Here is a 27431-nt window from a genome sequence, read left to right on the forward strand (position 1 = left end):
GGTCACCATGACAGCGGCCCCCATTCTACCAGTAGGGTTGTCATGGTAGCGGGACCCAAGGCTCTTTCTCGATTGAACACTATTCATTTATCTGACACAACGGAAGCACATACATCTGCTGCCCGTCTGAGCTTTCATAGAAAGAACCTCCCAGAGATAGACAGAGAAGGAGAGAGGGAGAGAGAGAGAGGGAGGGAGAGAGAGAGAGAAAAGAGAAAGAGAGAGAGATAGGCACACACAGACAGACAGACAGACAGAATGTGGCGTGGCACTAGCCTGCACCACATTGCAAACATACACACACACCTGTTTGCTTGAGAGAAGAGGTGTCTCTTTTGGTGTGGAAGATTTTGGATGTTTATCAATTTAGCAGTCAGTTTCACCCAATTGGCAAATGCATTTCATGCATTTATATTGATGTTTATTTGCTGACAGTAAAGTGTGCGGCCTTCATCACTTCATCAGCTGACCAGCAAATATACACCACACCCCCTCACCCCTTCCTCACCCCTATCCATTTTCCCCTTCCTCTCCTCTTCTCTTCTCCCCTCCTCCCCTTCCCTTCTCCCCTCCTCTCCACTCTCCTTTCCTTTCCTCTACTCTCTCCCACCTCTTCCCCAGATGCTGCTAGCAGATCCTACTAAGACATAAGCCCCATCATCATCACTGCGGATGCAGCCATAAGAGGGACCAGTGCAGCCATAAGAGGGACCAGTGAGCTGAGAACGCAAGACAGACAGGCAGGCTTGAGAGGACACTGAGTAATAAGCAGACTCACTGTGACAAAAGGAAACCAGGACACCAAGTGACCACGGTCAAGAAACTGTGTGCTCCAAACGACTCTCTCTTCCGACCACTCACTTTTTAATGACATCCCTATCAGTGTCATGTTATCATATAAAGCCACAGAGTGTGCCTCTATCATTTCTAATGCTGCTACTGAATAAAAGAGGAAAATCAACAGATCGTTCCACAAAAAAAGACAACGCAACACAAATGTCCATCCTCTCTCCTGCAGGCAGGCTTGTGCTTTTGAACGAACACTGAGGAGTCTGTCTCTGTGTGCACCGTGCAGCATCTCAGCAAGCTGCTCGTTGGCCACACATGTGTTCATGTGTGTGACCACGGCCCAGCAGGCCCCTCCGAGTCGATGGGCCTGGTCGATGCACCTCACGGGCCTTGGCATACACTCCGACGGCCAATCAGCTGCCGCGCTCACACTGGCCTTGAAGCTGGCCAGGGGAAGATTGGCGGTGTGTGGTGGTGACCGGTGTGACAGCACAGCAGTTCATTTTCCAACCACACACACAAATGCTCTCTCTCTCTCTCTCTCTCTCTCTCTCTCTCTCTCTCTCTCTCTCTCTCTCTCAAACACACACACACACATACTCAAACAAATACAAATATGCACATCAACAAATAGACAAACAGCCAACAATTTCATAGGCAGACAGTACAAATCTTACAAACACATATTCACAGCTGTAAGGCATACACTCTCACACATGCACAAAGCATATACCCTCGATACACATTCTGACAACCAACAAGCCCTTGTATATGTTGTACATACGCTCCTTCACACAAAATTACACACACACACACACACACACACACACAAAAATACGTCATAACCCAGTGTTAAACGAGACTGTGTGAGATCACAGAACCTGCTGTTGCCCCAACCAAAAAACACCCACTGTGCTGCCGAACTCCAGCAGTTAGACAGGAGCTCCCGGAGATAAAAACACACACACGCACACACACACACACACACACACACACACACGTGTGCATGGCGTTGATAGCGACAGAGAGAGCAATGTAGATGAGCATGGCTCTCGTGGAAGATGGAGGCTCATTAAAAGGCGCTTTTAGGGACTGTTAAGATTCTCATTGTCACCTTAATAGCTGTATGTTCGCACGTTATTAGTGAGTCGTTCACAGCGAATACGGGGCCCTAGTAGCCCTGCTGCTGCTGGAGTTTTTACAAGTTCGCCTCCCCTGGCCACGAACAGCTGGGTAAAGAGACGACGCATTGCCCTGTGGCTTATATGGAATCTATAGGCATGAGGAGCATTGTGGGAAAGTTCTTGAAATAAGTATCCACACCTCAAAGTGTCTCCCAGAAATGTAAGTGTTATAACAAAACTTCAGCATTGTATGTTTGAGGTTCGCACAATCCAATTTGGGTTTTACAGATGCATATGTTATGGCATGTTAATGCGAGAACAGCCATTTGTGTATCTATATAAACCCTGCTTGCAAATAAATCCCCACATTGTATCACCTTTTGTAGGAATCAGTGGTTGGCTGAATGTAGTCCTTCTTATCTAAGGGATAATGTATAGAACGCCGGTCATTATTGGGAAAATAAGTCCTGACAGGGCGAACCGGACCCCATTGCGCAACGGAGGGACTTATTTTCACAATAATGACCGGCGTTCTATGCATTATCCCGCTTACACGGCTACTTGCCAAAACAAAATAATAAACTCCCCACGATATGACTTTAGCCTACATAGCCTAGCCTATTTGTTACCGTTCATCGTAGCATTTGCTGAGAAACAAATAGTTTGCAATAACACACGCTGAACTTGAATCAAACATTCTTTAGAACACAGCTGATCAACCGTCTGCTTTCACTTTTGAATGAAGTTCCAGTTGGTTCCAGCCCTTGCGTAGTGATATGAAAGACCCGAATTTGAAGCACAAACTCCGTTGCAATTGACAGCGGTCATTATTTTTTTCAGAGGTCCTTTCCCAAGAAAGAATGACCGCTAGAACTTTGGGAAATCCCATTCAAGTCAATGGAGCGTTCTACTTGCCTTGTGAAGAGCCGTGTAATAACACATGGATACGCATCAAAGAAATAAAGTAAGTTCACAACAATGATAATCAATTAATATCAGTGGTCAACTTGAAGTGGAGCATATTATGTAGTTCCTTCTATGAGATAGCAGACATCCAAATACCTTAACATTCAGCAGGCACTTGAATCCAAACCTACCTCCGACACAAACCTTAAAAAATAGACCTCTGAAAACTTCTCCTGACATATTGTGGGATATTGACCACAATATCACAATCAAATGTTCTACAGACTAAGGAATATAAACATATATGTACATGTTTAGGGTTCATAACACATACATACTGTATAGTGCATGTCACTGCAGAAAATAGAAAAATGCAACCCATACTCAACAATTCAATTATTTCAAGCTTAGTACACCCACATTGTACCATAAAGTGTGAAGCATGAACAGCACTTGGTGATGACAGTAGATGAATACAGCGACTCACACTCTACATATATATCCCTAGTATCCCCACTGACTCATGTCATACTCCACAGAGTATTTTTAGTTCAAAACACTCATGAGGCATTTTCATGAGGGCACTCATAATGATGACTGTCTGCTAGCCTAGCACACAGGCTTTTCTACTCTCTCCAGACCAGCATAAGGGGCATTTTCCATGCCATGTTCCACCACCACATCTGAGCCTGCTGTGATCTACTCACCTGCTGATCTGTCCAGCTCCGGCCACAAATCATCAGACTCCAGCCAGGGCCAAGTGTGCAAGAGCACCACTGTTGATAAACACTGTGTTTTAGCTGATGCTCGATCAGCTTGTGAACACTGCATCAGCTAGAGGGGCTAATTGTCATCTAATAATTTCTTCACCCTCTGGCACCACAGTCACAATCAATCCTCCTGTTTACCAGAAAGGACCAACCATTCCCTGAAGGTAAATAAATAAATAAATAGGTGCACAGGTGTAGAAAACATCAGAGGAAAGCCATCAGCCTTCACAACAGCAGCCATATCTATCTCTCTCTCTCGCTCTCTCTGAGAGATAATTGTGTTTTCTAGGCCCTGGCTTAGAAAAATGCACTAACCTTTCGGCAAACTGCATTAACACTGAATGGAAACAGAGGTTATTTTTAGTCGTTTTCAATTACAGGAACATGTCATCCTCACTGACAAACATGTGAGGCTCCTGCATAAAATCAAGTCATGGCAGAAATCCTGTTTCCTTTTCTTTCTAATGGAGGAGGACATGGTCTTCCCAGAATGCACCTTTGATGAGCTCCTAAGTCAGACCAGAGACCAGGAAGAGTGCTACGGTCATAGGGGCTATGGTGTTGCCTAGCATTGCAGGGTGCCACGCTGTAGGAACTGTCTCTCTCCCTCTCTTTTTTTCTTTCAGTCTCACCCTCTATGTCTCTCTTTTTCTTTCCTCTCCATCTCTTTGATGCTCCTGGAAGACACCATTACCTTTTGGCACTTATCCAAAAACATCTGTTTCACAAAGAACAACCTTCATCTGCGGCTCCAGCACAATACACACACACACACACACACACACACACACACACACACACACACGTGGCTTTCCTCCGGATAATGGTACTCAAATGGGTACTTCACCACGCAATCATAATCAGTTGCCAAGCAACAACAGAGCCCATTCTCTCTCCTGCATTAGAGACCCTGGTGGGGGAGATGACCATATACAGTAAGTGAATCAAATCCAAACTCATCTGTGTGTGATTCCTTGGGTGTCGCTGCTGCTGCTGCTCCGGGGGGGAAAACATGAATCCTAATGTCCATTTGAGCATGAATTATTTAGCAATTATAAATACATAATCTAACATATAGCCCAAGGCATCCCGAAGAAATAGCACAGGGAACATCAATTTGTCTGTGCTCCTTAGAACAACACTTAGGAAGATAAACATACAGTACACCATTTTTCATTCTTCAGCTCTCTAGAAATGTACAAAAAGCCTCGTCCAGCAAGGAGTCATAGCAACAGACGAAGCAATGAAGGTGACAAAAATGAGCTACAATATATTGCACAGCTGCACCAGAATAAAAGCAATACAAATACAAGATAACCTGCAAAAACTCTTTAAACCTGTCAGAAGCTCAAACATTAAGAAACGTATCAGCCATGGAAGCTGTGCTGCAGGCGGCAGCCTCCAGTCCATATAGGGGTCTTTTCCTAAACAGAGATCATTTCTAAATCCCAAACCTCCATCTCTCTCCCACTCTCACTTCCTGTCACTCTCAACTCTCCTTTCTAAATAAAGCCCCCCCCCCCAACAAAAAAAAAACATACTTGGGAGTGAACCCCCCAGCCGAGAGCCATGGGAACCCATAGCCTGCCGTCACACTGACTGACCAGGAAGTTATTACTCCTCCCGATGAGAGCGCTGTCAGCTGATTAACTGGCGATCACATCGGAATGGGAGTAAAATGTAAATTTTCTCTCATGTTAAAAAAAGAAAAGAAAAAAGGTGCCAAGAACTTGAAACAAAGGCCCCTTCACTTTTAATGAAGACTGATAATGCAATGGCCTAATGGAGAGTGATGAAGTTGCCTGTTCACAGCCTGTTAGGGGCCCTAGAGAGAGGATGGGAGGAAAGTGGTAATAGAGAGATGGAGAGAGAGAGAGAGAGAGAGAGAGAGAGAGAGAGAGAGAGAGAGAGAGAGGCAGAGGGGTGATTTCTCATCAATTTACAGTTTTGCCTTAATGCTGGATTCGGCAAGTGGCAAGTATTAGTCACTGTGAATCTTTAAGATACATTACAACTTATTCTTCCTTTTATGGAAATAGCTAATCTGCATTATTGCTCATTAAGGCATATGGTATCTCACATTGTAATACCCTGGGAAGACTGGACTGGTCAAATGGATTTCATTGCACAAGGGTATTTACACAAGGCTATTTAGCAGATGCTTTTAAACTTACATACTGTATGTCAATTATATTACAAGGGTCATTCTCCCCAGAGCAACTTGGGTTTAAGTGCCTTGTTAAGGGCACACAACTTTTCAGACTACTGCCTACTAGTCCAGCAGCTTAGCCACTACGCTACCACCGCCCCACTTACAACAAGTGTCGGATCCTGAGCAACACATTCACTGGAAACCACATGAATGTCACAAATGGGTGCATTCAGGGTTCTAGTTTTGTGGTCATTTGCCGTAGGAAAGATAAATCTGGATCAGATTTATATTTGTTGTGGATAAGATGAGGGGTCTGAAGTTTAAAAAAATTAAATGGAAGGGGATGCTTGTATTATATGGTCCTGTTCCCCATTATTTTAGATCAGTGGTCCCCAAACGTTTTCTTCCGAGGGCCAGCTCACTATGCCTGGCTCCAAGAGAGGGCCAGAGACTCGGAGTAGTTCTATATCAGTAACCATAAATAGCTTAGTGTTGTGAACAACAGCAGTCTACCTTAGTTGAATATTCTATTACATTTAATCATAGGCTATTGCAATTTAATACCATTGTTAGCTGTGTTTATATTGTCATCATGCCATATCAGTGTAAAATTAAATAATACTAATAAAAAAACGTTTGCATTCCCAAAAGTATTAGCAGGAAGTCCCAAAAGTATATTTTATTAAAAAATGTGTGAACTCTGAATTCTGTGTGTTTGCATACACAGCTCAAGTTGTGAATATCCTACAAATAATTTAAAGTTCTCAAACTATGAGAATTTTATGAAGTGCTGAAGTGGTCTGAAATGACCACCATTCTAACTTTCAGTCACCTGATGAGAACTTTGTGAACTCTTTGTGAACTCGTTCATTTGAACAAGTGAATAAAAAATAGAAATAATTATCCCAGAAAGTCCCAGAAATATGTCTTGAATAGAAGTTAGTTAGTTATTAACAATTAATTGATAAACTTTTAAAATACTTTGAGCACTGATGCCGTCAGCATAGGCCTCTTACATTGTTTGCAGGTAGGCCTACATTTAATTTCATTCCGTTTTCGATGGCAAACGCAAAACAGCGCCAAAAAAACCACCGGTGGACAAAAAGAGTATTACATGTGTACTGTTAAGACTCGCCATAGAGAATGAATGGGAGAAAATGCGGAGGTTTTAGTTTGACGATGTTGTACTCCCGTGTCCCGCTATATACTACGGACATGTTTTGGGGGGCCACCCAAAATGAGGTGGCGGGCCGTAGTTTGGGGACCACTGTTTTAGATTAACAATTAAAGCAATATTTAGAAAGCAAAATTTATTAACAATTAAAGCAATATTTAGAAAGCAAAATTTAGAATAGCCAGAGCGTGGATATCTCAATCGGAAAATTAAACAATATCGGGTGCCTATGGACTAGGCTGGGTGAACCCAGCCTGACATGCCCACTATTTATTTTTTTGATTTCTTAAAAGATTGAGCTTGGTCTGGTGAAAGCCAGACTAGCCATGGACCTCAGTTACACAATGCAAGTGAACATGAATCAGCCTATATTTGCACGAACAATAACGGACAACTAAAGATGACTAAAATCTTATGTAGAAGAAGAAACATTCACAAAAAATCCATCCATCCAAAAATGACATTTGTTTTTGATAGCTGTTGAAAACGGCATGGAACTGACAGAGATGTTTTTGTTTGTAAATAAATAAATAACTAAATAAATAAATAACATTATGCTGATACCTTTTGCTTTTCCCAAATACAATGTAGCCTACAGGTGTAAGTGACCTCTCATCAATCCAGTTGCAATGGATGAACTGCCCTACTTGTGATTGTTTAGAGATTTTAAAGGTTTTATAACAATGCTACATCTTCTTTGGCTATTCTACAATCTATTCACCTTTTCAGCACCAGTAGGCTACTTTCTGTGCAGCCGCACACACACACTCAGGCATGCCAAACAAGCATACACAAAAGTTTCAAGAGTGGGGGATGGAGTAAAATATGGAGACAAATAGAAGTGTGATTTATTTTCGCGGAACGGATGTACAGGACTGAGCGGCGGTCATATTTTGTACCGCTATGCAGTACATTTAGTTGTAACTGTTGTTCCATTCATAGCCAATCATTCAGCAAAATTGTGATTTGTAGTTCCATTTAGACGCACTGGTAATCCATATTTTGTAATCCTGAAACATTTGTCTGGATCAGGGTGATCCAATCCAAAATATCTTTGAAAATACTGGCATAAAAGATGGATTACCTGATGCTGCACTGTAAAACAGGGGATTTCAAAATCCAGAGCATTCTGATCCAGATTACACTTGTTGAACAAGTGGGCCCTGAGCATATTAATGCACAAAGTTATAACTAGCACTACTACACACAAATGTGTATTAGATAAAGTCTGCCAAAAAGCAAACCCAAATGCTCTTTTGTGCTGCATCAACACTATGCATCGAAGTTGGAGTAGGAGTTCGCTGGAGTCATCTACAACAGTTTTCATTGTGTGTGCTTCATGGAACCCTGCTGGCTCTGTGTAGGCCAGTGTGAGTATAAGGAATGTGTCATAGCCCAATAGGGCTATTTTATTTATAGTGGAAATCCTTTGTTCTTTTTATGGTCCTGACGTGCTTGCTACACAAGCCAAGCCAACATCCTCCACCTCCTCAGCCTACGTTCAAGCAATAAGTTACCAATTGGTAGCTCAGCTTCCAGTGTGACAAAAATGCACAACTCCATTAACAGTGTGAGGTGTCATGTGCCTAGGGATTCTGCACTGTTAGACACTGACATTTCAAGTAATACTTGAATACCCTCTTATGTAATACTTGAATACCCTCTTATGCCTTACTTTTTGATTTATAATAAACACATCACTTCTCATAGTCTTAGACTAGTCTAACGGTAAAATGTTACAATGTTTAACAAAAGCCATCATGTTTTAACATAGACTTTTGTCCAGAATTTAACAGTATTTTAAATGTCAGCCCCTATGAATGCACTTCTTATTCATTACAAATACCTGCACTGAGTGGAGCAGTGGGAGGACAACAGAAGACTCAGCAGGTCTTGTGTTCTTTGAGGTGTAGGATTTCCACCTCATCCAGAACAGAGCAATTGAATGATTTCTAAATACATTTCCATGGCTCCGGGAGCAGGAGTATATAACTATACTCCACTAAATTACTAAATACAGGACATTTGAACTTCAGTTTGCTTTTATAGCATGATAAGTTTTAGTTTCAGCAGCCTTCCCAGGTTCATTGTGCTTGTCCTCACAAATAGTATAACTAGATGTACCGCAGAGCGGTACAAAATATGACCGCCGCCCAGTCCAGCACATTTTTTCCACAAAAATAAATCACGCTGAAAGGCCTATATGATTCTAACTGTCTCACTAAATTGCATTATCCACACTCAATTCTCACTGGTATCTGCTAGACAACAAGCACCAAAACATGATTAGTTCATAGATTTCACATGTAAAATTCATTTTATACAACCCCACCTCCATCTTGCCTGTTTATAATTCTGAGAAATTCTTGAATTGTGTGTGCATGTGTGCATGTACATGTGTGTGTATGTGTGTGTCTGTGTGTGTGTGTGTGTGTGTGTGTGTGTGTGCTTGTGTGTGTGCCTGCGTATGTGCCTGTGCATGCATGCGTACATATGTCTACTGTGTGAGTATGTGTCATACGTATAATTACTGTGAATGTATGTGTGTGTGTGTGTATCTGTTTGTGCACATGTGTGCACATGAAATGGGTTAACATGACCCCTGGAGGCAAACATATGGAAAAAAATGGTCATCCTAGGCCCTACAGTTCTTAAGATATTCACAGAGAACTGTGTCTGCCCTACCCTCCTTTCAGGGGGTCCAGTCCAGCGGGGGGGCTACAGATCAAAACGAAAAACGACGGTTCCATGCTATCCATGTGGGGTTACATGCCCACCAAGTTTTGTGTACCCAGGTCTTTCAGTGTCCCGGGAATCCTTGTTGGTCTACGTCACTAAATGTACACATAAATTATTTTATTGTAAGGCCCCCCATGAACGAAATGAAGTACACAAAACTTGGCATGCATTCGGAGGGTGTCATAATGATCCTACACTTTTAATTTCGTGCAGTTTTGACCTTGTCAGCCAGAGATATTGTGATGAAAACACCTAATTTTTTGCTTTTTAATTTTTAACTAGGTGGCGCTATACATGAAATAAGTGGTAATGGGATGGGTTGACATGCCCCCTTAAGACCAACATACATAAAAAAGGTGGACCTCCTAGGCCCTACGGTTCTCGAGATATTCACAGAAAACTGTCTCCGGCCACCTACAGGCCAGTTGGTGTATAGTAACATAAATTAATTTATTGTGTGGCCCCCTATGAACGGAATTCCACAAAACTTGGCCTGCATACAGAGGGTGTCATAATGATCCTACACTTCCAATTTCGTGCAGTTTTGACTATGTTAGGTCACAGATACCTGCGATTACAACACCTCATTTTTACTTTTTTGTGTTTAACTAGGTGGTGCTATACATGAAATGAGTGGTTATGGAATGGGTTGACATGGCCCCTTGAGATCAACATACAAAACAAATGGTCCTCCTAAACCCTACGGTTCTCGAGATATTCACAGAAAACTGTGTCTGCCCTACCCTCCTTTCGGGGGGTCCAGTCCAACGGGGGGGCTACAGATCAAAACGAAAAACGATGGTTCCATGCTATCCATGTGGGGTTACATGCCCACCAAATTTCGTGTACCCCGGTCTTTCAGTGTCCCGGGAATCCTTGACGGAAATTTGGGCATGCGAAAAAAAAAAGAAAAAAAATCTGACTAAATCTATATGACCACCGCTTCGCTGCACGGTGGTCATAACTAACTTAAAAGGGTTGAGAAAAAGAAAGGGCCCAAGAGTCTGTGTTTCTAAACTTTTGACAGTAGTGTTTATAAATATCCAAACATTTCAAAACACTATGTGCATCACCCAGGCAGTATCCCAGAGGGAGGAGGAGGAGGAGGAGGAAGAGAAGTGGAGCTGCAGGCCTAGATCTCACACGACAGCAGACACAGCTGCAAGAGTCATCTAAGTTCAATTGACAACAGTGTGACGCGGCAGTATCCACCCAGTCCTCTGCTCCTCAAAACATCCACACAAGGACTTCCACACACTTCTCGAGATTGCCAATGTCTGACTGCTCACACCCAAACCTCACAAACACAAACACTTGTGCACACACACACACACAAACTAACACATCCCCTTGCACAAAGACTCACACTCACATGCATGCAGTCACACACAAGCACACAACACACCATACATCTCTCACGCACACTATTTCTCACACAATCACATGCACATTCACATATTCAATATCTCACATCCCTCTATTTAAAGTGTTAAGTATTCTGAGAACCTATACTCCAGAGAACCGCACTGCCATGGAAAGTGTCTGCTAGGTGTTGAAGGAGTTAGTGCTGGATCTATTGTTCATTATGTGGGGCTTTTTTTTAATTGCACAAGTTGTCCTGTTCCCCCATACTGACATCCTGTCATCCATCTAGCTTTAGGGAAAAGCTGTTTCCTTCTAAGAGTTCTGTAACTTGTTATTGCTTCTTCGCAATTTCACAGCTGCTCCTGCACGAGGGATAGGACTGCAACACATCCACATGATATGTCTTATTGATGTAGAAAATGAATTTAAAAACAACAGGCGAAAAAAAATACAAAACAAAAGGTGTGCACAAAATAAGCAAATCTAAAAGAAGAGATATGAGTTTCACCGCCTGGTTTCTTCTGTTAACAATTACAGGATGTTGGGGCCAGAAAATGTGTTTAATTATATTTAGATGCTCAAACATAAACAAAAACATTTCCTTCTCTCTCTAGGTGTGAATGATAGCAGTAAGTCACACACAAAGACCAGGACTGAGTTTCCCGAAACTGTTGTTGAACAGCCAACCTCCATGGAACCGCACCCCAGGCTGACTTAAAAAAAAATCTTCTTCGGTATTAAAAGAGAATTGTTATAGCACTGATTTATCAGTCATTTCCAAAATAAAACAAGAATAAAAAGGCAACTTGCCTCCCCAGTTCTTGGGATCTGTTTCAGATTGGGTGGTGGTAGAAGCAAAGGACATATACAGTAGCTGTATAGGGGCAAGTGAATCTCAAACATGTTTTGTGGAAAAAAACATTAAAGCTAGGACTTCCTCATTACACCAGCCAAATGACAAGGATAATGAAGTACAGAGAGAAAGACAGACAAATAAATGGTGGTGGGGCGTATACAAGATCCAGTACAGAAGAACCAATGCTAGGCTATCTGTCACTTTTAATGTCACATTACATTACATTACAGTAGTCAGCATAAGGCCTATATTTAGTGTTATCTGGCATATCACACTCAAGTTATAATTCTCCTACTGAGCTTTATCTTTGGTTTCTTTGGTTTAGTTTTGAATGATTAGATTTGGTCTGGTTGATAAAATTATTACTAACAAGAATCACTGACAAATGTGCAACAGGTCAGATCACCAACCCTTCTAAATCTATCAATCTCCACAAAATATCAGGGACTACACAGGAGTCCAGACTGTTAGCTGACATTTAGCACAAGACATGTGGACAAAACTAGCAATGTCCTGATTTTGCCTCAGGCCCTGAGGGCTTCAGGAACTTCCAGGAACAAACTACCAGATGGAAATAATGTCTAACACCAGGTAGTCCTCTGTGTTGCATGAGTGGATTCGGGTGGAGTGGATTAATGAATAGGCTACATAAAGTTGTGCCTATTTCCTGACTGGATATCCTTTAGCATCATGAGTACCAAGCCAGGTTGAACCAGTCTTCTTTGGATGGTGTGCTGACATGACTGTAATACAGTATGCCGGCGTCCCACTGGAATTGATTACTAATAGGGACACTCCAGGGACGAGTAGCTATGCACACCATCCCGCACTGGGGTAGGGCCAGAGAACGAGTGGTGATGAGACAGAAGTCATTGAACACTTTGTGAGGCACGGAGGTTCCAGAGCCCGGGGTGGTTGAACAGGGAGGCTCATCGATCTCAACCGTCAACATGTCAACCAGACTGACAGCTCCCTCATGGCACACCAGTGTTTAGGCAGACTTTCGCTTCACAATGAACTACATTTAGTAACGTATGGGTCGACTGTTATGCTACTATTTTCATACAAAGGATAGGCTACAGGCCTACTGTTAAATGGGCATTTCATCACTAATAGTCAGGGGGCCAAAACTGATATTAAAACTCTGTCGGACACTTTTTGGTACAAGCATACAACCTATCCAGTATTAATATTTAACCCCTTAACATGTGTTCTAGCCAGGTTGTCAGCTTAGAAAATGTATTTTGTCCATTTTAACCCCATATTCTTATAAGTGGTAAAAGCGGATTTTTTTCCCCAAAGTGCTTTCATTTTCTTCCATGTTACCTACTGTAATTTTGGGCAAATGTGCAATATAATCCAATTTATGTGCAAGCATGATCATTAGGGTGGTTGTCAAGCTGATTTTTTTTTGTGTGTGTATGACTTTAAGCAATTTCAGGCCAATTTGTTGGTTTCCTGCTCAACATGACATACCAACACTAAATGTTGAATATCTCCACAACCACAAGGACCATACACATAGAAATGGTATCACATGAAAGCCAACACTCATGGGCTGTCTGCAGAAGTGTCAGAATGAACATGTATTGTACAGTGTAAGAGAACAGAACTAGAACATGAAAAAAACAATCTTCACCTAAAGAGAACCAGTTTTCAAAGTGAATATCAGCTTGGAAACATGACATAGTATCCCAAAACCTCTATCAATCAGTACCCCTATCTATGGGAATGAGTCAAGCCAAGTTTAAAGCTTGTAGGGAGAGACAGTGCAATACTGCACAAGTTGTAGTATGTTTTTCCCCATCCAAGCAGTGACACTCAGGAAGGCAGCCAACAGAAGGCACCCAGGGACCATGTTCATGTGCTCAAGCTGAGTCCTAGTCAGGGACACAAAAGAAGAGTTTACCGTTTGGAGAATGAATACATTCCCGATACAAAACATGCATGAATCCAAGGGCATAATATAAATCTAATCTACAAAACAAGAAAAACAATATCATGCCAAATAATCTGAAACAATGTAGTTGCATGTAATGTGGCAAAACTCAATAATAATGATGCGAGTACCTGAGTATTCTTGCACCGAGCTGCACAGGCACATCCACATGCCCCACTACAAAATATTCCACTTTTTTGACATTGCCTGGTACTGCACTGACTTCCACTTTCTTTGCTTCCACATATCGTCAGCTCCAAGCACCTGGCCTGTACAGGTTCTTTGGTTAAAAGCTGGGGGACAAGCATTCCATCCTTAATGTGCCAATCACAACTGGTTGGTAAGGGCAACTGTGGATGGGTCACTGGTGACTGTTTCCACTGAGTTGGTGGTAAAGTATCCACATTGGCTTTCACTTTCAAAAACAGGGCACAGCGAACATCATGGATTGAAGTGCTGGTTGTTTTTGGATCATACAGTTTGCAGACAAACTGTTCTGCTGCCCTGTTTTGGAAAGTGAAAGCCAATTTGGATACTTTACCACCAACTCAGGATGCCTTGTCTCTGCACCTAATGAGGACCCACTATCAAACAAAGGTTTGGAAACAGTCACAAGTGACCCATCCACAGTTGCCCTTACCAACCAGTTGTGGTTGGCACATTAAGGATGGAATGCTTGTTCCCCAGCTTTTAACCAAAGAACCTGTACAGGCCAGGTGCTTGGAGCTGACGATATGTGGATGCAAGGAAAGTGGAAGTCAGTGCAGTATTATTTGGCATGCAGATTATTTGGCATGATATTGTTTTTCCTGTTTTGTAGATTAGATTTATATTATGCCCTTGGATGCATGCATGGATGTTTTGTATTGGGAAGGTATTCATTATCAAAACAGTAAACTCTTCTTTTGTGTCTCTGACCAGGACTCAGACTGAGCACATGGACATGGTCCCTGGGTGCCTTCTGTTGGCTGCCTATCTAAGAGACACTGCTTGGATGGGGAAAAACATACCTTTGCCATACGACTATTATATAGTTATTACTACTAACTAGTTACTTACCCCTAACCCTAAAGAAGTGAGAGAGCAGTAATGTTAGGATGGAATTAATAACTATAGTGATATGTTAATTAAATATAATTTGTGTTACAACCTGGTACATTAATGAAGTAAAATAGCACCATAGACCACATCTACAGTTCTACATTTCTGCCTTGACATTAAAGAATTATAACTTGTGCAGTATTGCACTGTCTCTCCCTACAAGCTTTAAACTTGGCTTGACTCATTCCCATAGATAGGGGTACTGATTGATAGAGGTTTTGGGATACTATGTCATGTTTCCAAGCTGATATTCACTTCAAAACTGGTTCTCTTTAGGCAGAGATTTTCATGTTCTAGTTCTGTTATCTCTTACACTGCACAATAAATGTCAATTCTGACACTTCTGCAGACAGCCCATGAGTGTTAGCTTTCATTTGATACCTTTTTTTATGTATATGGTCCTTGTGGTTGTGGAGATATTCAACATTTATTGCTGGCATGTCGTGTTGAGCAGGAAACCAAATAATTGGCCTGAAATTGCTTGTACAAGTCACACAAAAAAATGTCCAGCTTGACAACCACCCTAATATCTTACCTATGGGTGTCTTCTACCTAAAAAAAATAGGGTGACAGCTTGTACCAAAACATGTCCGCAAAAGTCTTAACGGAAGCCCTTTTCAGAATTGGCCCCCTGACTATAAACTGAACACCTGATCACCAATTTAAACATAAAACGACTATTGTATAGAAAACGTTCCATTTTAATTTTATTTAAATATTTTATTTAAATGACTGCATGAATTCGTTCACAATCTAAAATGTAATGGCAGTGAGCAAGCTGCCACCTGACTAACTTTGAAGTTGGTCAAAAAAACTTTGTGTCGTCGCTATCGCAACATCCCCTGAGATTTCACAGCCAAATGTCACACACAGACAGACAGAAGGGAGAAAAGATGAGAATTGTTACCTTCTGGTCAACGATGGAGCATGCCATCTCTCGGACGTGCGCGAGGCTGAAGTCACAGGAGTCCAGCATGACGGGCTCGCGGCTCAACCCGATCTGAATTTGGAAGGAGATGCCATTAGACCCCGCAAGGGGACTTGGCGGCCGAATCACCGGAGGAGCACTCATGAAAATCCCCGATAGTCAAAGCAATTGTGACCGGACACTCTTGCCTTTTTAAAGTTAACTGGTCAAACGCGCTAAGACCGCTCCGGACACGTTACGGACAACATCAGAGAAAAAGAACCGCAGAATAGAGTTTCCACTGAATTTCACCGCAAAGCAAAATAGTTATTTGGACACTGAAATACGATGATGGAGCCATAGACGTCAGATATGTTTAATGTTCAGATCTGAGAGACCGCCTCTTGGCCGCTGCCTCGACCACGGAGACGCGGATGATGCGCGAGCCGGGAGGCTGAGCTGAGCGCGCTCTATTCATGTCTGATTCGTCATATAATTGGCTGACCAAAGGTTTAAAAACTTTTCCAACTAAAATGGCTGGCTACGCATATTTTAAAACTGTGAATTTTCTCATTTTAGTTTCTAAACAACAGTTAGCAAATCTGTGAAATCTGAGTGAATCATATCAAGCGCTCTGCTGAATGTTAGACTAGGCTACTGTTACTGAAGAGGGGGGCAGTCATGAGTAGCCTATGACAACCTGTTGTGGCCTATTGTGTGCACTGTACAGTGTCTTTGATGATATTCCACTCTTCAACGTATCATATAGGGCCTATCAAATTATAGCCTAAATGCCTTCATTTTTTATTGGCAGACGAAAGATACAGAGAGACCCTAGCTATTCAATTTCTATATTTTGCAATGAAGTGTTTCGAGTTTAATTATCTAAAACTTTCTTTGCCAAGGAGCTAATCTGAAATTACATTTTGAAGGCTATAATGTAGAGGTATCTCAGTTCTCTCATTTTCGAGTGAGTCATCAGCAGCTCTTATAGCGATGTGAGTGGCATTTCGCAAGCAGGGGGCTGAGAGACCAACTGACTGGGTTGGAGAGACTGTGGTTGCTAGGAGAGAGGCCAGTCGCTGCATCTACTCCCACGCGCCAACCTTGTATCCATGAAAGCGCTAGTTCTGAGACATTCAGAGAATTGCAGCACTTGATGTTTTACGAGTGACAGATAAATGCTCACAAAAACAGCCAATCTAAGCCTGCTTCACTCTTGTGTAAATGATTGCTTGCCACTCAATTGCAGCACCAAGAACCAGAACCTGGCAAATTCAGTCAACCGGACATACAGTACAAATGCCACTCTTTGTTGGTTTTGGTCATATTGTATGTGGTCATGCATTAATAAGCATCAGGCTATATAGCTTTAATGGATTTGTGTTACATTTGATTTCAAAGTAATGGTGGGTTGGCATCTTGACAACATAGTGTATATGACACTGCCCTTGTTTATTCAGATCTTGACTGATGTCATGCTTGTTTCTTTCCACCCCATCGTAACTTACTATGGCCCAAACTCCCTTTACTCAGTTAATAATTGTGGTTCATGTTGCAGGCACCACTGAGGTGATTTCTTCAGCCAAGTGAATCTGTTGTGTGACTGAGCTATACATCTTGAGAAAATGAAATAGCCTTCATGGTATGGACGCTTGGCACAGTGTTCTTGGACTATGTCAAAGCTAACCAGCATCCCCTGTGAGTGGTGAACCGATCCATTCAAGGCCAAGGGTCACAGGAAGGCCAGTGACACAGGCCACTGAAAGCTTTTTTGGTATAGCAGGTAGTAGACAGCACAATTACTAGCCAAAGATGAAGGCAGAGAGCGGAAGAGTACCCCCCACCCCCGTCCCACCTCATTGATTTCTCTCCTTATCTTTTCCCATATCCTTTTATCTTCTGTTAAACTTTTTCTTGCTTGCTGTCATGTTTGGCTGCTATGCTTGAACCCCACACCCAGTTTCTTCTATTTATATCACTCTCTCCCTTGCTACCTCTCTCCATCTTATGCTCTCATACAGTTAATCTTCAGCCTGTATGTGAGGCAACAGGGACAAGACCCTGTGCTTACCAATAATCATGATGCCATTATATAACTTGGAATTTTTAACAACGGTGGCTAGGCAGTTTCAGCCTAAAACATTCCCCATCGAAAACGGAAACGGAAACCCTTGCCGTCACAGCGATTATGAAAATAAAGGTGACTAATACACCCATTGAGTCACAGAGGTCCAGCAAGTGCTCGCTGCCTTATACTAGCCAGTATAAATAGTAATGTGCTGCTCTCAATGGTAATATGTATCCATATGCCTAAAAAGTACATGTGTTGAGTCGGCAGCTGCTTTTGAATTCATAGGTCATTCGGTTTAGAACAAGCAACCAACAATAGCAGTTCCTCCTCAGCCATGTTGTGTAACACTGCAAATATGAAAAAAGCTCAGATGTGTTTTGTTCTGTAAATATAAATATCGACCGTATTCTCAGAGCTCGTCTTCTGCCTACATATAAATGACACAATCATTTACAATACAAAAATGATATAGCATCAGTCTTGCACCAATGCAAAACACAGAGATTCAGTGACCATTCCAGATATGTAACCTTTCAAATGACACTGCATCACTTCATATTTCACTTCATAAAGTCTCCTGTAATGACATGCAATTTCTCCCCACAACAAAGGGAACTAAAATTATTCCGCTCATAAGTCCGTAAAATAGGTCTTTTAAAAAAAAATGTCTAAATTACAGTAAGCTCAAGTCAAAAGATTATCTGTGCATGTCACACAGAAGAGAAAAGCAGTCAATCACTGACATTAGTGAAAGCTGCTGCAAGAGGGGTAATAAAACCTCTCTCTGAACCAGATATTACAGGTCAAGACCCCCTGTTGCATGTCATGATGACTCCTAATTGCCATTTACGTAATAAGCAGGGAAGAGTTTTGGAAACTGGTAGAAAGGAGGAGAAATGATTATGGCTTGTCAAAAAAAAAAAACGACAGTTCTCAGTTAAGCACATATTTCTCTCTCCCTCTCTCTCTCTTTTCCCCTTATGTCTCTCTCTATTTTCTCACCCTCTCTCACTCTTGCTCTGTCTCTCATTTAGCCAGCCTCTCACTCCACAATTAACTCAGCTCATATTAGCTCCTTACCACTGCGCCGGCTGATGGAGGCTTGTCATAGTTTTTACTGATGGGAGGGAGAGCACAGACGCAGGGTGGTTGTTGGCTCAATCTGTGGTGCTACTGTGTGTGTGTGTGTGTGTGCGTGTGTGTGCGTGTTTGTGCGTGTGTGTGTGTCTGTGTGTGAGGATGGTGGGCATTTGACGCCACCTCACTCAACATGGCACCAAACAGCGTATCTATGATGTAACAGATGATGCTGAGTGTGGACTGGAGACAGACTTGTTCAGAAAGTGTTTTTACTGTTGATAAAAAGCTCTTCAAAAATTGCAATTAGACTCCTGACAACAGTTGCAAATTTAAAATCAAAAACTTTGGAATACGAATCATGACATCCTAAAATATATTCCAGATATCAACGTTGGTCTACAACTGTAGCAACGAACATTTCTGGTGAAGGCTTTAGTGTTAGTCTAGAGTAAATACATCTTATTTACTCTAGGCCTCACTAATACGTTATTAACTCTTAACAATTCACTATGGAAACCTGCTCTAAGTCAAGAAGTCATAGGCATGGAACATAATAGTGGCATAGCGGTATATATGAAACAACATGAGCCATAGTAAATCCACTAACAAGGGTTGCTTATAAATTTCCTATAAACCAGGCACCCACTGATGTATCTTCCGCTCTCTCCCTTTCAAGCTGCATCAGAGCAATGTCCTCATTGTGAGATCTGCGGATCACAAACATCAGAGGCAGGAAGCCCCGCATGCATTTAGCAGCCTCTAATCAGGGTGTTTTCAGCGTGATGCTGCTACAGCCATGCTAATTCGCTTGTGCTTTTAGAGCAGACCCACAAATTAAGCAACCTCCTTCGGATTGCTAATGAAAATAGTATCGAGCGCTGGGTGGCCCACCATGAAAGCAAACGAATGGCAGTTGCTACTTGGCGACATTGTTATTCGAGGGTCCTCAGAAGTCCGGCGCACTCTCTAAAACAGCACGTCCAACAATGAAGCCGCTGTTCATTAATTCATTGACCTTTTGTTTGCCATGCTGTGTTCCGGGCTTTGTAAGGAGGACCATCATCAAAGCACCACAGATCAAATGATGCAAAAGATGCTCCTGCTGATAGCAAGCCTGATCCACAATCCCTGGATGTGCTTGTTCAAAATGGGTTCCATGCAGCGTCCTTTCCTTACTCCTTATGAATACATGCCTTATAAAAAAAAACAGGACACTGAAATTCAAAAGTAGAAAATTAGGTCTGCTGGCCAAGGATACAGAACTCACAGCTCAGCTGGATGCAGGGTTGCCACGGCTACTGTTTGGATGCTGTGCTAGTGTGTCCTTTCAAAGCAAATCATCAAACATATGTGTGATATTCTTCCTACGTCTTCCTATACCAGTTTAACTAGGGTTTGCCCATAAAATAATAAGCTATAACATATCAAATAATCTATGTTTGAAAATGGAATTACTCTAGCTATACATTCATTATGACCACCGCTAGCGAAGCTAGCGAAGTGGTCATATAATGATTGTCAAAGTTTTTTTTTTTTTTTCTTTTTCCCGTCATCTACTTCCTGAATTTTTGGTCAACGATACCCGGGACACCGAAACACCGGTGCACATGAAATTTGGTGGGTATGTAGCCCCACTAGACTTTTATGGAAAAATTTAGTTTCGTCCCGGGGGGCCACTCCCCCCCGTGCTGGGCAAAAAGCAGTTTTTCCTAAATAACTACCTGAACCGTGGCACTGAGGATGAATAATCTTTTATGGTATGTTGGTCTCAAGGGCCCACATAAACCTGGCCCATAATCACTCATTTGTGATTTGCACCCCCCCGGTAAAAAATGAAAATGCAATATTATTCTGCTTTAATCGCCCCTACTGTATCTTCAGTTAAGATTTTCAGAACTGCACCAAATTTTATGTGTATGATTGACCTGGCATTCTCTGGGGGTATGCCAAGTTTCGTACAATTTCATCTATGGGGAGGGGGAGTCTAAAAAAAATTAGGTTATGTGTACATTTAGTGACTGTACACTCATTGGCCTGTAGATGGCGGTGCACACATATACACATGCACACACACACAGGCACCCACATACTATCGGTATTAGAACGGCCGATACATAATTACAAATTCAGTAGGATTAAAAGAAAGCCAAAATAAATATTCATCATCATCATCATCATGGCTGCATTTCCAGTATTGGCGATAAGTAGTCGTTTGTCAACTAGATGGCGCATCGTTGCAGTGAGACGTAATTTTGTTGGAAGTTAAAAGCAGGTGCTGTTAGAGTGCTGGGAGTATGGGCGCCCATCATGCAGTTTTGGGTGGCATGGGAACAGACAGGCAAAGGAAATGGGAATTGACAGCATTGCATGTAAAGCAGTTAGCATACCGACAATTCCACCCTGGGTGTTTTGTTCTCCCAGGATAGATTTGGAGGCTAAGAATATAATTAAATCAGGGGTAGTGATGTAGTACTCGAGTCCGGTCTCGGACTCGAGTCCGGTCTCGAGACCAATTTCTGCTTTCTCGGTCTCGTCTCGGACTCGTTCCTTCAAAGACTCGGTCTTGACTCGGACTCGACTGTATTTGAAAACCAACAGACTCGGTCTCGACTCGGTCTCGACCCTTCAAAGACTCGGTCTTGACTCGGACTCGGCATAGGCGGTCTCGTCCCCATCACTAATCAGGGGTATATCAAAATGTTCAGCAATATATGGATATAATGTACAGTATGATGACACAGTTCACATTTTTACAGATGCATCAAAAGATCAGACAGGGAAAACAGGGGCTGCAGTCCACATTCCGAGATACAATGTTAATATTAAAAAAGGACACCAGACCACCTGGCCATTTTTACAGCAGAAATACTAGCAATAATTCTGGCGCTACAGTGGGTGGAAGAAGCAAAACCTAATAAGGTGGTAATTTGCTCAGATTCAATGTCATCACTAGCCTGGGTCTTCCCATGCTGCCTTGCGCGCGATTTGATTCACGCTGCTAAGGCAGCCTGGAGACCATGGAGCAAATTTTCGCCTGAGATAGGGAACCAATCACAGAACAGGGGGGAAAGCAAGACGATGATGAGCTATGCACAGACGCATTTGATAGACATCCGTGGCACCCAATAAACGGATCTGGGCATTTTTTTCAAATACGAGAAAATGAACGTTTGGTTCCCAGACCACGTCTCATTGAGAAGTGGTGGCGCTAGCCAGGCTATGTCATCACTAACATCCATTGAGAGTGGAAAGTCTACATGTAGACAGGACTTAATAGATGAGATTCATCAACTCATTTTTAAAATATCCCAACAGAGAATAAGAGTAGAATTATGTATGGGTATGGTATGGGTTCCTGCACACAGGGGAGTGGAGGGAAACGAAAAGGCAGACACACTAGCGAAAGAAGCAATTAAATCAGAACTGGTTGAATTGGAAGTCACTTTAAGCAAGTCATAAATTAAGAGTATTATAAAGGACAAAGTCAACAAAATGTGGCAGGAGAGATGGGATAAGGATGGGAAAAGGCAGACATTTATACAACATACACAAAGATGTAATATCTATTAAAATCAGTGGACTGAAAAGGCAGGAGGAAACATGGCTTACCAGAATGAGGATGGGACACACAAGTTTAAACAGTGGATTACATATTATAGGGAAACATCAAACGGGGCTATGCGCACACTGTGGCGCAATAGAAAGTGTTAAACACATACTTATAGACTGCACATATTATAACAGAGAAAGAGAAAACATGAAGGGAGTGGTTAAAAAAGATCTAACCATGGAAAACGTATTAAGTATATCTAGCACACAGTCCACAGCTAAGGCTGTTATAGCTTTCATAAAAGAGACCCAACTAGCAAATAGAATTTAGTTTTTTTTTTTTTTTTTTTTCATTTAATTTAAAAAACTGGATATAAGTAGCATCCCGTTGGATCACACCTCAGCCCGGAAGATGGCGGTAGTGCACGAAGTATGCAAACTGCCATTAAACATTATAGAAGAAGAAGAAGAAGAATGGACACTTCCTACAAGGACTGTAGTTTACCGCAGAGAACATCTAATAAGGATAGGACGATGTTCACATGAAATGTAATTCCCATTTCTTCTTGAAGCCGAAATAAATCTGAGGATGTTTATCGGACATGCTTGGTTTTTACTGCAGGTACGTTAATCTTATAATATCAATAAGGACCTAGGTAATGTTACCGTTAGCGTTGGTTGAGTGATGGAGGACAATTTGATTGATTGCATTTGTAGAAAACTATAAATGCGGTTATACCAAGCAAATTGATAGCAGCACTGTAATTGTATCTTTCGACTGTCATTTGTTGCACGTGCTACAAAAATCATTCTGTGCAATGGAAGATTTACCAACGTTACACCGGTCTGATACAGTTTTGCTTATACATGCGTGAGACTGTGACGCCTGTTTATTTGTTTTAAGTGTGTGCAGGGTGTGAGAGGGGAATCGATGTGCTTTGATTCCAGCTTGGTAGTCGTAGTCTGTGAAATAAAAAAGCACGTGTGTGTAAAGTATCCAAACAATGACACCTTCATTTCATTATGGCTGCATTAGCAACACACCTTAAGCTACTGTGTAGTGGGTCCCATTTAGAAGTGGCTACTTCATTCGCGCTTTCCTTGACTCATGGAGCTGCGTGAATTTTATTACAACTTTTCGCCACGATATGGCAATTTAAGTCCGCTTGATACTGTAAGGCGTAAGCCATTGGTTTCCAAAGGAGATTTTATTTGTGTCGCCAGCATAGCCTATTGACAATTTATGTTGTAAATAGGCCTACCTGTAGCTTAGGGAAGCTAACAGCTTTCTATTAGGATCTAGTTTGTTAGTTACAGTTTTGTCATAACTCCCTGATGCATTTTTGCATTTAGAATAGCCAGAGCGTGGATATCTCAATCAGAAAATTAAACAATATCGGGTGCCTATGGACTAGGCTGGGTGAACCCAGCCTGATCTGCCCGCTATTTATTTTTTTATTTCTTAAAAGATTGAGCTTGGTCTGGTGAAAGCCAGACTAGCCATGGACCTCAGTTACACAATGCAAGGGAACATGAATCAGCCTATATTTGCACGAACAATAACGGACAACAGCTCTTCAACTTTGGCCTGTTAAAATGTGTATGAACAGTCTAGCGACGCATTTTATCAAGGCCCATTTGGACATGTCAGTTATTTGCACCACTGGTTAGATGTAAAACAGCATTTCGTTTCAGACTACTGTTACTTAATTTGTGCATTAACAATAACGTTTCAGACTACTGTTACTTAATTTGTGCATTGACAATAAAGTATCACATGAACTAAAGATGACTAAAATCTTATGTAGAAGAAGAAACATTCACAAAAAATCCATCCATCCAAAAATGACATTTGTTTTTGATAGCGGTTGAAAACGGCATGGAACTGACAGAGATGTTTTTGTTTATAAATAAATAAATAAATAAATAACATTATGCTGATACCTTTTGCTTTTCCCAAATACAATGTAGCCTACAGGTGTAAGTGACCTTTCATCAATCCAGTTGCAATGGATGAACTGTGATGAACTGCCCAACTGCGGTCATATTTTGTACCGCTATGCGGTACATCTAGTTTTACACAATGTTGAAGATTTTGTGTGAATAACTATTTGAGTATCACTGACAACATCATGGGAAGGATGTTGGACCTGATGCCTTTCCAGTTTATTAGATACAAAGAGTCCCTCATTAGGCACGGAATCCAAAGTAGGCTGCAAGGACATCAAAATGTATTGGTCCCCAAGGCTGTGGTTCGGTACTGGGATAGGCCTCTGTTTATAACTGTGTGGTGGACAGAGAAGACAGAGAGGCTATACAGGAAGTACTGACTTGAGTAAAGATAGAGACCACAAACATTATAGGGCTATTTAGACACTGGACAAAGTGTAAATTCAGTCTATGAGCAAAGTTCTCATGGATGAACAGCAGCATAATGTGGCGTGAGAGCTTTCAGCTGGCCCACTGATGTTGGTGCTTAGGATCTTTCTGATGGTATTAAATTTGCAAATAGATTTTGTGCAGTTATTAATTAAGCAAATTTTAGTTACACTTTAGACTTTGCACTTTGCCCAATATTTAAGCCTTAAGTCTTGACATTTACTATCACCATGATATTGAAGGCATTGCTGAACAAGCAATATGTCTTCGTTGGATCATACACTACACTCGAACAAAGGTACACTAACTGGAAAAGCTTACATCATTTCATAATTGTTTGCTTAATCTATGATTCCCAGGCCATAGGGACTAGATTCCCAAGGAATGTTATTATATGAGATGATGTCCCATGAGATCTATACAATTACATTAATACACAGGATTAGATGTTAAAATCCCTTGTGCCAAAATCCAAGGTAAAAACACATTCAGAAGCCCCTGCTCAAGTTTAACTTTAAAAAGCACACTACCCACAAATCCGCCAACAAATGGTCACAAACACAATACAAATGGCCCATCCAACAGCAGTATATAGTATGTGGCATTTCATTGGGGTTATCAAGTGGGCACCCTCATTCACCAATGTTTTGTTAAGTTAGGCCCACGACACCTCATGAAGGCTTAACAGTGAAACCAGTGCCCTGGAGACACTCCCCCACATGCTGCCACCATATTACCACATTGAAATATCCAATACCCAAAATACTCTTAACCAGCCCAGGCATGGTCAAGGTTGGCTAGGTTGGTCCGTTCTGTTGATGTGGACTGAACCATAGCCATAAAAAACCTTAGCCAAGTACCATCAACCTAGGCACAGTCCATCACAAACACAAAACAAATGAGCCAGTTAGCTTACTTTAGCTTGCGCCCCAGGAAGGGTAACTTCTCCTTACCCACAACCATTGGCTTGCCCGTTCTGCTGCTAAAGACATGTTACTAACCACCTGCCTTAGACTTCGACCAGAATTGCCCAATTCAGACAGCAAGCCAATAGCAGATCTGGCCACAAGCCCACGTGCACCGATTTCAATAGGCCTTAATCGTGCACTCCAACCTCGCTTAGCTGCCTCCTCTGCTATTTCAGTGTATTTAGCTCTCTTCAGCTCATTGGCCACTTCCACTCTGTCCCAAGGAACAGTGAGTTCAATGATGTAAACTATCTTCTCTGAATCCGACCATAGAATTATGTCGGGTCGTAGCTTAGTACTCACTATATGTGGAGGTACCGCCATCTGCTGGCCAAGATCAACCTTCATTTCCCAGCCCCATTTTTCAACTGGCCGGTTTTACACCTGGCCTTCGCGGAACAAGGTTTATCCCCCTGGCATACAAAGTTAATTTGCCTTACCCCTTTACTAGCTGCTAATGAATTGACTTCTCTCCTTTTATCCTCTATTGCCGCTGCCACACATTTCAATACCTGGTTATGACGCCACGTATACCGCCCCTGGGTAAGACTTACCTTGCACCCTGATAGGATATAGTGGAGACTGCCCAACCACGAGCAAAGTATGCATTTATCATCCTCACCAAACCATTGACTTAAATTCTTGGGAGATGGGAGCACATCATATGTAGCACCTAACATAAATCTGATCTTACCAGCTTCCATACCCCATCTTTCCATTTAATCCGTCTTTTTTCCACCCCTTCCCAGTTCACCCACTGCCCTTGTTTTGCCTGCGACACTGCCTTAGTACATCTTACAGCCTCCTCCTGTCTATGCATTTCCTCCACTACCATTTTCCTCTTTTCTCCTGCAGAAGCCTTACTCCACAAGGGTTTACTTACACCCACCCCTAGACCCCCCCCCCCCCGCCCGTGCTGCTTGCTTAACTGCCTGCTCTGGGTTCCACTTCCTCCCTGCATTAACTGTGGGTGCAACTTTCCTCTCCCCAAAATTATGACATCGGCAGAAAAAAGCTGAACCTTTAGTAATTATGCTACATTCTTTCCTAAAACAACTGTACCCACAAACAGCTGCTGTGTGTTTCTGTCCTAAACATAATGTGATGTATTTATTTACCAGAAGAACAAGGAGAGACGTGGAAACAATGAAGAAGTTGAAACAAGGAAATAATCTGGAAAATAAGTGGCTGTTAAGCTAAATAACAGGAAAGTAACATTGTTGTATATGTTGTAGTAAGCAACAATTGGTACCTGAGAGATGATTTTCTGTTCCGGTGAAGTAATGTATTTAACTTATGCTGCATTTTCTGTCTTCTTTAAAGTTTAACTATCAGATATCGTTAGTATATAGTTTTTAGCTGAACAAAACAAATTGATTTATAAACAACAGACAAAAAAAGACTCAAACAGGAGACAGGTGATCTTACTATGGCCCGATGAGGATTAAGGTTTGTGTTCAAATCAGATTTATTTTTATTTCCTCATTCATGTGGTCAAACGCTCATCTGATGTCATGTCAGCACCTGTTAAAGCTACACATCAATGTTTCGCCGTAATC

At 41.9% G+C, this 27431-nt stretch overlaps 1 protein-coding gene and 1 long non-coding RNA gene across 3 annotated transcripts in view; both read right to left on the reverse strand.

The window, feature by feature from the left end:
- Positions 1-16191, reverse strand: part of prkd1 (protein kinase D1) — a 53196-nt gene extending 37005 nt beyond the window's left edge. For both annotated transcript variants that reach the window (XM_042071498.1, XM_042071497.1), the window contains exon 1: positions 15823-16191. In XM_042071498.1, coding sequence (XP_041927432.1) covers positions 15823-15987 — 165 coding nt within the window. In that variant the 5' untranslated portion in view covers positions 15988-16191. The remainder of the gene's footprint in view (positions 1-15822) is intronic.
- Positions 9332-13655, reverse strand: LOC121692708. Its single transcript, XR_006025321.1, has 2 exons — positions 13302-13655; positions 9332-9363 (listed from the first exon to the last, which is right to left on the reverse strand). It is a non-coding gene; the product is annotated as an uncharacterized LOC121692708 (long non-coding RNA).
- Positions 16192-27431: the final 11240 nt, after the last annotated feature.

This window comes from Alosa sapidissima, chromosome 19 (genome assembly GCF_018492685.1).
Source record: "Alosa sapidissima isolate fAloSap1 chromosome 19, fAloSap1.pri, whole genome shotgun sequence".
Classification (NCBI taxonomy): Eukaryota; Metazoa; Chordata; class Actinopteri; order Clupeiformes; family Clupeidae; genus Alosa; species Alosa sapidissima.